This window comes from Lingula anatina, chromosome 7 (assembly GCF_051362555.1).
Source record: "Lingula anatina isolate TDL-2025a chromosome 7, LinAna3.0, whole genome shotgun sequence".
In the NCBI taxonomy this organism is placed as follows: Eukaryota; Metazoa; Brachiopoda; class Lingulata; order Lingulida; family Lingulidae; genus Lingula; species Lingula anatina.
The window spans coordinates 7,871,972-7,883,828 of record NC_141773.1 but is presented as its reverse complement, the minus strand read 5'-3'; the positions used below and the strand labels follow the sequence as shown (position 1 = coordinate 7,883,828).

Sequence of the window (11,857 nt, the reverse complement as noted above, 5' to 3'; positions counted from 1 at the left end):
TAGTGGACCTTTTACAATGAAACCTATCAGCACCTATTCAACAGCACCTATTATTGACCACCTGGATCAAATTTGATCCAGACTGGACCTTTTCCTGACAAAAAAGGGCAGTTCTTTCCAAACCCCCCTGGTTACTGGCCTGAACTGTGGATGTTACTTTTCTATTTATTGCGTTTCAATATTATTTGCCCTTTTTTTTATCATATTTCGAAAAACAGAATAACATTGATCCGCCCTTAAGTGTAGTAATTTACCGATGTTGTAATTTTTCCAGAATTACGTTCTGTATACCACGTGTTAATTGTGTTAGTTGTACTTTGTTGATTATCGGGTAGCAACTGGTATGTTATTTTTAGCTCTCAATAAAAAAACCCAGGAAGAACCTGCGGCTAAAGGCAACACAACGGAGGAAGATGAAGACATTGTGTGTTTATGTGCTGCTGTTTGTAACTCCACATCCAACTAAAGGTAGGAACTAAACGTGTTGTTCTGTACTTTCAAAGTATTTAATAGCTTGAAGATTTGTTGACATAGACCCCATTTCCAGAGATTAGATCGATCTACTTTAGATCGACCTAACTCCCTGGGGGTTCACGCTAAATAGCTGTCAGCCGGGCGGACACGAAAGTTAATTACCCCCTTACAGCTTGTAGTAGGCGGGACGGACAATTAAGCCGGATTATCTGACAGTAATCTAGTGAGACTCCCCGCGGGGATAGATCGATCTAAAAGCTCTGGGAATACAGCCATAGTCTTTGTATAAACAACAAGGAGATCGCCTTGTTGATAGGCTGTTTTTCAAAAGATGAAGAGCAAAAGTGATTTCATATGTCATTTTATCCAAAATGATGACAATTTCCTACATCAATGATAAAAGAAAAGATCAAAATCTTTTAAACGCTCTTCAGCATGAAGCTACATGTGTAATGAGAAGGCTTGTAAAAATACTTCCTGCATGGTAGAAGTACTACGCACTCGATAGAAGATAGATGTCATAGTTGAATGATAAAGGCCCAGTCACAAATCAGTTGCGATGCGTCGGGGATGGGTAAAACCCGGGAAATTTGAACAAAATCTTGAGACAGATCTCACGATTTTGCACCCGTCGGAGGCGCTCTCCGGACGCCTGCGGGTTGTCGCAGATTTTTTAGACATCGCCACACCCGTCGCGGTCCCAACTTTGAACTTAAAATTTTAAGATTGCTCGCAAGATTTTTCACCCATTTTGGGCATCCCAGACACAATCTCCGATGACTTACGATGCCCTCCGATTAATCGGTGGCATCCTCCGAATAATCTGAGACTTTTCCTTTTCCCTTTTACCTTTTCCCCCACATATACCCAGGGGGAAAAAATTACAAGAAAAGACGCTCGCAGATATCGTCTCCGATCGCCTCCGATGCAATCGGAGGCGATCGGAGGCTAATCCCACGATTTTTCGACAAAACCGGGTTAAAATCCTTGAAAAAATCTCAGACAATGTGACTGCTCCACTTTTATTAGGATTATTGCTAGGATTGTTCAAGGATTCTTTATTTTCTACGACGACCCCCGGCCAAAACTAATCCCCGACAGATCGCCGACATTGTGACTGGGCCTTAAGGCGTTTGACTATTTGACCTACGTTTGACCATTCCCAAAGACTATCATACTAACTTTGGATTGAACTATCTCCAAGGGGATTCTCACTTTATTGCAATTAATTTAAGCGGCTAAGATGTCTGTCACGCCTACTGAACCCGACAGGGGGTAACTAACTATCGTTTAGCAGCTTTAGTAGGCGTCCCAAACATCTAAGCCTCTTAAGCTGAAAGCAATTAAGCGAGAAACCCCATGGAGATGGACCGATCATGCTAGATTGATCTAGAGATGGGAACCCAGTTTAAGCTTTGCCAACTTTTTATGAACTAAGCAGTTATATTAAAGGATATGTATATATAGAGAGAGTTAAATGCCTGTCAGCGTTTAAGCAGTAACCCGAATGAGTGAACTTGCACTTTACAATATAAACCAATTGCAAGAGTTAATGTATTATAAATACCCTACTGGTATGACACTGACCACTGAAATAAACACCAAATACAAATTGAATAATTGGGGGGTTTATTGCTAAACATTTCCCTGGATTTTTAAATAAAATTCTTTATAGGTATTTGTTTTTACAATATAGGCTTGGAGGTAACATTAGCTGATTTACCTCCCAATGGGTTGATCATGAATCCTGACAACGGCATCCCACCAACAGTGAACCTTGTGTGCAGTTACACAGTGGATCCCGGAGAGACGATGCAGGTCGTATATTTCTATAAAGATGGAACGACCGATTCAAACCAAATAGTGGGAATAGTGATTTCTGATGGGAGTTATCAGCTGCAGAACTCTTTTTCCAATAGAACTGACGTGACGGTTACAGTCTCGGATCCATCATTCACGGTGACAATTGGAACAGTCACATTGGCAGATGAGGGGAGCTATTACTGCAAAATAACAACCATAGTCAAGATACCCATGTCAGTGTCTTCGGCGCAGAACCTAAAATTATTATGTAAGTAAAAGTCACTCTGACATATCTTATGGAATAATGAAATGTTTGGATGTAAAGCAGTCTTACAGTGTATGAAGGTGTTGACACATTCTCAAAAACCTTCGCATGCTTAACACCTGGACCGCTTTTCAAGCTACAAACTGGTTTCCATCAGTACAATTATGAAATCTTTATTACGATCACTTTTTGAGTTTAAACTATAAATGCAAAGTTTCCACCATACCCAGTGACCCCGCTATTACAACTTCCGCACACGTCCTTAAATTACTATGTAAGTAAAAAAAATTGTGATATTTAAATGTGAAAACATATGTCAAGAAAGCTGTATCTATTCATTATAAGTATTTGGAAGGTATAAAGCGAAACGCAAGCCGGCTGCCTATACATATTTTTTGTCTAGCAGTAATTTACTAACAGTTGTTAAAAGCATAGGCAAATATATGTAATAAAAGCCATTATATGTTATCCCTTTTTGACTTTAATCTACATATCGGGCCAGTCCAAAAACATATCACACCATTTTTTCCTATCAAAACGCACTGGCGTTACTGTCCAAATATGCAAAGACCTTCTAAAACGGAAAGGCTATACCTAGAAACTAAAACATGATAGACAAATGACTAATGATAGACTAAAAAACTAAAATTGGTATTGACGTCAACATGACACGATCCCACAACTTAGGAAAGCACATATTTTTGCTTATTTGTATCATTTACAGATCGACCGAACCCACCCCAGATTACACGAGGACCCCAAGTTGCCAGAGATACCTACCGGGTGACTTGTTCTTCTGATGGCGGCAGACCAGCACCTGAGATAAGATGGTTTAAAGTAAAGGGTTCTGACCAGATGCAGGTCACGTTAAATGAAACCTCTGGAAATGTGCAAAACCAGGGAGACACCTTTCTGGTCGAAAGTGCAGTAGAAGTGATGGCAACCCAAGCAGATCCAGTGGAATTAATTTGCAAGCTCCTGCACGACTCACTCATAAGTCAGACCACTACAAAAATCACTGTGCCTGGAAGTGCTGGTATGTCCAAATTTGTACACAAAAAGGTAGATGTCAAAAGCTGAAGAGAATGTGTCAATATGTTGCCCGAAGACAGGAGACAATTGTCAGGGGGGTAGATCCTTTTTTTCAAACTGAAGCAAAAAAAAAAAAAAAAAAAAAAAAAAAAAATATATATATATATATATATATATATATATATATATATATATATATATATATATATATATATATATATATAAATGCTCACTGACTTCGTGATTCATTTTAGCGCTGCACAATACTGAACCATTCCGCTTTCCGCTTTGTGTACTGATCACTGGATAACTGATGTCTATAATTCCAGTTTTTAATGGGCTAGAAGGTGAATGTATATCAAGTATCGTTTTTAATGCTTTCTTTCAGCTTCTTCAACAACCACCACAGAAAAACCTACAAATTCGACAGGTAGGTACCATTTGGAATGCATTCAGTGTTCTAGTGCTTCAAAATCTTCTGTTTTTGTTTATGTGACTTTGCTATGGAACCTTTTTCATGGTTGACTGGTGGATTTCTTATCAGTTGTAAATGTCATTCTATCTGTACTGTAGTAGAGTTCTTCGGATCTTTGTTTGTTAATATGAAAGTATTTTGATTTGTGTTTGAACTCATATATATATATATATATATATATATATATATATATATATATATATATATATATATATATGTCAAAGGCCCAGACCAAATCTAATCCTATGCCTAAGAAGCCTGCCCTGAGTGTAAGGACCACTGTGAAGCTAGTTTGCTAACTATTCAAACGTTTTCATGGGATAGCTTTCATGGGATAGCTTCACAGTGGCCCTTAGGAACAGCGACAATGTCAATCGGCAATCCTCGGCTGACTCCGCAAGCTCCATACAAACCTCGGACGATATAGGTGTAAGAATATGCATCAAATTGACTGCCTTTTCACTCAACCAGGATCTATGCACAGAGAAACAAGTTCCCGAAAATGGAATTTTTGTGCAGTATCATAAAGACTACTCAGATAAAATGAAATTGCACATTGTCTCTGAGCTATCCAAACCTGGTCCTAAACTGCGACTAGTCTTCCCAGTGGGCATGGGACCGAAAGCAGTTCCTTGCCAACATTCAAATCGTGCTACGGATGCCATTGTATCACGTCCGAGGTTATTGTCGAGTGCGAAGACATCCGAGTAGCTGCGTATCCGTTTACTAAAAAGAACTGCTCCGCGGTGAATCTGCAGTTGAATGTCATTAGTCCATAATGAAACGTGAAACAGATTTTATTAAGCTTTATTAAATTTTATTTACTGCATGTAAGATTTACATTGAAAAATAGATTATGTATTTCTAAAAGAAAAAGATATATCAGATGTTTTTGTATTATTTGCTTATCTAAAAACATTTTCTCATGGAGATGTAAACACAATACACGTGTCGTGTGCCAGGTTTGATAACTACATAGTATACCCGATACCACTATAAGGACTGCGCAATGGCTACACCAAAAATCAGTTTTAAAGCAGAAAGTTGCTTGTGTTGTGGCACTGACCTTCGATATCAAGGTATTCTTAGTTCGAACTTCAAACTCTGCGTCAGCCACTTAGCTTTTTATCTCGTCTGCACGAGATAGCGTCAGCGCAAGGCGGGAAAGGCAGCACAGAACTGCGACGTACGAGACTTGTGACTTCCAAATATGTCAAAATTTTGCCAAACACGCCCATAGGTTGACGCTAGTGGCTAGAGCCAGTTTTGCTGATATGGGTTATATGTGAAATCAAGACCGAGCTGGCAAAACTGAAATCTAGAACCTAGGGTAAAGAAGCCCAGACCCCATCTTAATTAAGGCCTGGCTGAGACCAGTGTTATGGTGTGTTTGCATTGTTAACAGCATAATAAGCAAGTCAATTGACCAAGTTAATTGGCCAAGCTGCCAGTTTGTTTGTATGGCATGTGTAGGGGATGTCTTAGACCAAGGCACATATTATGATACTTACAGGTGTGGCAAATGATATGGTTGTATTTCATTACCTGTGATTTGTAAAATACATCCGAGGATGGCACTTTTAATGATATTTAATGTTTAAGGAAAAGGCATGTAGATTGATTTAGTAAAATTTACTAAAGAAATGTTAAATTAGTTTGGCTGCCATTTGTTAGTCAGGGCCGTAGCCTGAGCAAAATGCCAGGGGGGGGGGGGCAGTAAGCGGACACGAGGGGGCGAAGCCCCCGAGGGGGGAGGGTGTGGGAGGGGGTGTCCCCCTCCCACGATTGTTAAATGATTGTCTAGTGGCCATGAGTGCATTTTCTCACAGAATTGATACCAACTTTGCAATTATTTTTTTTACCTTTGCGATTATTATTATTTTTTTTTTTGCACCTCAAATCCCAGGGGGGGGCAGCTGCCCCCCCTGCCCCCCCGGAGGCTACGGCCCTGTTAGTGTGTTATTTTAATAATCTAGATTTTATCACTCTTAAAGGTGGTTTGATCAGCCTGATCACAGTCAATGTAACTTGTTGTCTACCTGAGTTTTTCGCAGCTGATTGCTTAAAATTTACTTAATGAAGATCACAATGTTTTCACAAGGAAAACCCCACCTGAAATGTATGATCAATCTTATCAAAGTCACTGTACCTGATAAAAAGTTGCCTTAAAGCTACTGTGAAAGGACCAACATAATTTTTGTAGGTTTGAACAACTGTATTTGGTATTATTTTACACGTAATGAAACTCAAATAATGTTACATTAGCATGATACCAATATATTCCTTATCCTATATTTTCCCAAAATGTTTATCATGTTACATGCTGTCATAGGTTAAGATGTACACTATGTGAAGGAAAACCCAGCAATACCCTAATATAGATGGAGTCTGGGCCTCTTAGGCATAGGACTAAATTTGGTCTGGGCCTCTTCAGGGTTCATTCGGTTATGAACGTGATTATGAATTTTCACGTCAAAGTTTTGACGTCACAATCATATCTGGATAAACAATAAGATTGATTGTTGGATACAATTTGTTAAAGTTCTGATAGGGACCATTCAGATCGAAGAGCCGAGTGCTAGCTAGGCCGCGACCTAAATATGGCGGGTCTACATGAAAGCAAGACCGCTTAATCCTGTAATGGTATCTCCGCCTCCCACACGCCTCCCTAAATGATATTTTCCCTCAAAAATGCTTTAGAGTTTGCAACTTTTAAGTGACGTACTCATATTGGTTAACGGGAATTCGGATTACGAAAATATACTAGTACTTGCAGTCAAGGCTCCCCGTGAGGTATGGTAGCAATTACTTTTCTTTAAGAAAACAATTATTCCCTCTTTATGTTTTTTCAGTCCCTTCAACTACCAACACAGCAAGATCTACAGATACGACAGGTAGGTGCAATCTGAAGTGAATTGTTTTCTTTTGCTGCAAAATTGTCAACCTTATAATTAATTACTCCTTGGTGCAATTCAATTCTCACGCTTTGTCTGGCATAGCCATTTGGAAGATCATGCAAGTATAAATCCCAGTGTCTCCAACTGCAACAGCATCTTATTAAACCAAGAGTTTATTTGTTTATAGAAGTGATAACGGTTATGACATTATAATTGTGAATTGTCACGTCATATTTGTGACGTCACAATCACATTTGGATAAACAATAAGACTTATTGTTGAATACAAGTGCATTAAGTTCAGCGATATTAGAAATGTAAATTTGACATTTTCCCACAGCACAGGATACTAGGCGAGGTGTCCACTTCATGGCAACAATCAATCCTACAGACTTGACATTTAATATGGAATTTTTTTTCCAAATCACTTTTCATCAAATCTTTCCTATTTAACTGACTGATAAATGAAAATAGGGATTAAAATCGTGTTGCCGACATATGGATACTTTTTTGACAGAACCATGCTTTGGCACACCCAAGCATGGACCAGTCCAAAAGAGCACTACCCAATTAAATCATTGCATAATACACAATACAGCAGTGCAATAGACATGGTAGTCAGTTCATTAGTAACGACACACCTGACTACACACTTGTCCATTCACATATCTTATATGAGATCGGATTTTTTTTGAAAAATGAACGCATTTTTACCAAGGCATACCTTCGAAACTAAAATATTCCATATTAAATGTCAAGTCTCTACAATCTTGTGGTTAGGAAATTTTAATTTTTCCCCTTCTGTCAGAATCATCGAGGCGTAGAAGCTTATCATAGGGATTTATTTAACTTTCTGAGTCAAAATTAAAATGCCTGGTCGGTAATTTCAAAGCAAATCAAAACAAAAATGAAATAAAACACCGATTCCAAGTGAAGGGAATGATTCGTGAGAAGGTGAAACACCCAAACCCAATATACATGTAGAAGTGCATTTCACATGCTGAAGTGTCAAAAAATAAAAATGAATAAATTTGTATTCAATGTTTTAAAACATATATGTGTATAGAACAAAAATCCACGACTGTCTCAACTGAAATTCAAATTTTAATTTTTACCATGTCTTTAACATTACGCGAAGAGCCCTATATGGTAACGTATGTTCCAAAAACGTACGGTAACGTATGTTCCTTGCCATTTAATTTTCATTTTTATGCCGCGTTCCGATATATATTTTTAGTGATTCAGTCATGGTAAATTAGACATGACGTAATCGTTTTTATAAATATTTAAACTGTATCTCAAAGGGCTTTGCGTCATGGCTTATGCTAGGTAACGTATGTTCCATAGAAAAATTGTCAAAATGTTTCATTTTGTTCAAGTACTTGTGTGCAAGAGATTCAATGTTTTCTTTTGCCGACCGAACAATATATTGTGGTTCCATGATATTTTGACATATCAGATATAATATTTGAATCTTGAAGGGAAACATTTTTTAATGCTTATTTTACTGTCGGTAGGGTGTATTTTCCCCATTTTTTAAATATTCTGTGACAAGCAAACTAAAGTCGCTCAAAAACAACTAACTGCTCTATACAGAAGATTATTATAATATTTTAGCAACGTAATACTTGTAGGAGATAAATCAATGAACAAAACCAATGATGACTGAATTTTCAAAGTGAGTAGAACGTTTCACAGTTAGGCGTTTTGTATTTGTGACAGTAACGTATGTTTCTCTTTGGAATTATTTTTAATTATTCATGGTTCCAGGAGAGTGAAACTTTTATACAAGCTTCTTCATGTGGGACCTGAAAATAATCAAACACAGTTAGCAATCTGTGCAGTAAATATTTTTAATAACATGCTTGTGACATCAATTGCACCTCTATATTGGGTTTGGGTGGAAAGTGTCTTTACAGAGGCAAATTCATTATGGCAGGTAAATCCCGTACAAAATGCCTCTTACATAAGGTCGTAAAAGTAAAATATCTAGTAATATAAAAGTGCGTCAAAAAGTCTTGAAAACATAAGGAGTTGGCAACATTTGAAGTGATGTACTCACATTGGTTTACGAGAATCCCAATTTTGAAAATAATCCTCATCCCTAACTTCGTGTTTTGTTCCATTGCTGCACATGTTTGAAAATTTTTTCTTTGCAAGGGGGTAGAAAGACCCCAATGAAGTGACCAGTAACAATTACATTTTTAGGCTGGTAATCAGTTAAACAATTACTGCCTCTTTATGATTTTTCAGATCCCTCAACTAACAACACTGCAAAATCTACAAATACGACAGGTAGGTGCAATTCGAAGTGAAATTTCTTTTGCTACAAAACATAATAAAACTTTTCAACCCAATCATTAAGTACTCGTTGGTTTAATTTAATTCTCACGCTTTATCTGGCATAGCCATTTGGATGATCATGCAGATATAAATTTCACCATAGATCACTGCGGAACACAAACTGAGGGGTACACCACTCAGTAGGCTCAGGGGGTTCTAGTAACTGATTGTGAAATTCTACTTGATAATGGTCTCTATAATTCGAAAGCGTCGCGAACTGCATCGGCACGCAAGTGATGGCGATTGCGCCCACCTGCTAACTCGAGGCTTTAGCAAATGCAACACAATATTTGGGTGTCCCGAGGTACAATAATAGCCTCTAACGCTACTAAAATTCGATTGCCGCATAAAGTGAACACGATCATAGTGACCGTTAAAGGAAAACCATGCCCATTATTCTGTCTCACACTTACAGGAAATAAGCATAGGACTGAAATACAACTACAGTTGGAATATCTGTCTCATTAGTTAATTTTCCGGAAGTTATACAGTTTTTTTTGAAAATGACAATGACATTATCAAGGTGTGACTTTGAGCTTCCACTGGCTTGAAGACCTTTTCAAGTCACATTTTCTGAATATCCATTATACTTTTATATTACCATTAAAAATTGATGGTTATTTTGCTGTTAACACAATTATACATAATGTGATTTTATTTTATTATAATGCTAATTAAGAGATTTTAATGTAACGAAATGTCACAATTACAAACACTGATACTAGAACTGTTTGACACCAATAAAATGTAAAAAAATATCAATAATCGAAGCGCACGTGTAACTACTGTATGGACTGATACAATTAATGTTACATTGGTAGGTAACGTTCAGTCTCATAATACCACACGCTGAGGAAATTCACTGTGTGACCGAATGTTTTGTTTCTGCATTTTAATTTTCTGTAGAATTTTCTTTAATTTTCTTTACGGCTGTTATCAAAAGACTATACAAAGGTGCACTTTCATCAGAAAATGTCAAATAAAATAGGAAATGTTTAATTTTGAATTTTTTATGCTTTAAAATGAATATAAAATGTTCATCAGTAAATATTTTCATCTTTAATGTTCTACATAGTATTACTCAAGTGAAAGTTTACCGCAATTTTTTTCTAACAGTGGTTCCGACGCCTCATTCTTTGTTAAATGATTTCATGACGAGCAACCAAAACTTGTCGCCATGTTTAGTTACAGACACTATAATGACACTATAAAATGACTACGAAAATGTATATTATGTTTCAGTTAACAAAAGTCAGAAATGATTCAACTCGGCTACCAGTTTAAACAATATCTTTTGTATTGCAGGCAATGGTTGGAGAACAGTATCGATCGCTTTGATCGTGTTAACAATGTGCCTTTTTTGCATAATCGCATACCATGTATTCCGCATTCGGTCATTGTCCAGGAGACTCAAATCACAAGTATCTGAACAGCAACATGGCAGTGTTATTACAAACAATGTAACAGAACACTCCAACAACGTCAATAACCATGTTTCTGCAAAGCGCCAAACAGATCATTCCTCTGGTTTTGATGGGGTTTATGTGAATTATGACGATACTGCATTGGCGAATAGATACGAAGAACTTCGGCAAGATAACTGTTCAGATGGGCAATACATGGAACTTGATGAGAACCAATTGCCGTCGACTGCCACCAATGGTACTGGTGACTCTAAGCAGATTTAACTTTCCAAGGATGATCCTTGATTTAACTTTCCAAGGTTGAAGACGTTTCGTTATAGTCAGGAACCTCTTAACCTGTACTTTTTTTGTAATTAAAGATGTCAACAGTGTTCCATTTATAACAGAAGGACTTGAAAAGGAAGATTAATATGTGATATACAATCACCAAAGTATTATACTTCTTGCTGTCGTTTTCTTCTGTTTGTTATGTTTACTTTTTTATAACTCATTTATTAAATGACATCCAGCCACATGTGGGCATGCTAGCTAACCGGTAGAGAAGGAACAATGCATTGTGGGATATATGTTAATTACCTTTATAATATACAACATCTCCCTTTTTTAATTAAAAATATCTTTCAGTTATTTTTTTAAGTTGCTAATAAACATAATCAGTTCACTGTCCGTGTTGTCTTTGTCTCCAACACATTGCAATGTTCACAGTTCATAGACACAAGTAAATGTTTTTGTTTTTTTTTTGTTTTTCTAAAACAAAAGTCAACAGAATCTCAAGTCCAGACTTGGTGTTGGGGGTGGTCGGCTTATGCCCTAGTTAGATTCCACTTTACCAAAATAACACGATTCAGAGCTGGGCCTCTGAGGACGTGTATTTTCTCGCCTTTATTATTAGGAAAGATCGTCTCTGATAGGAAGGTAGGTGTCTCACCTACATAGTATGAGATTTATAGATACCGATCTACATAGGGTGCCCTGAAAAGGGCATTTCGTGATTGGCACGATAGAGGCGTCTCGCCTGTCGAGGGAAGGGGGAGGGTGAACTGGTTGCAGAAAGCGCTTTTCGGTCAACAAGTGACCTTCATCAGCTGCAGAGTCTGAGATAAAAAAAAATTCAGGGACGTGGGGGGTTGGTAAGCAAAGGTGTC

The 11,857-nt window shown here is 37.5% G+C and overlaps 1 protein-coding gene and 1 long non-coding RNA gene across 2 annotated transcripts; both read left to right on the top strand.

Annotated features, from left to right (window-relative positions):
• The first annotated feature begins 356 nt into the window (after window positions 1–356).
• On the top strand, window positions 357–3,622 carry LOC147760692 (cell adhesion molecule 2-like). Its single transcript, XM_087017146.1, has 3 exons — window positions 357–468; window positions 2,171–2,545; window positions 3,267–3,622. The coding sequence occupies exons 1-3, from the start codon at window positions 414–416 to the stop codon at window positions 3,620–3,622; spliced, it is 786 nt and encodes a 261-aa protein (XP_086873272.1). The 5' UTR covers window positions 357–413.
• Window positions 3,623–3,887: 265 nt separating this feature from the next.
• LOC106154655 (uncharacterized) lies at window positions 3,888–11,367 on the top strand. Its single transcript, XR_015335424.1, has 4 exons — window positions 3,888–4,004; window positions 6,902–6,943; window positions 9,199–9,240; window positions 10,594–11,367. It is a non-coding gene; the product is annotated as an uncharacterized LOC106154655 (long non-coding RNA).
• Window positions 11,368–11,857: the final 490 nt, after the last annotated feature.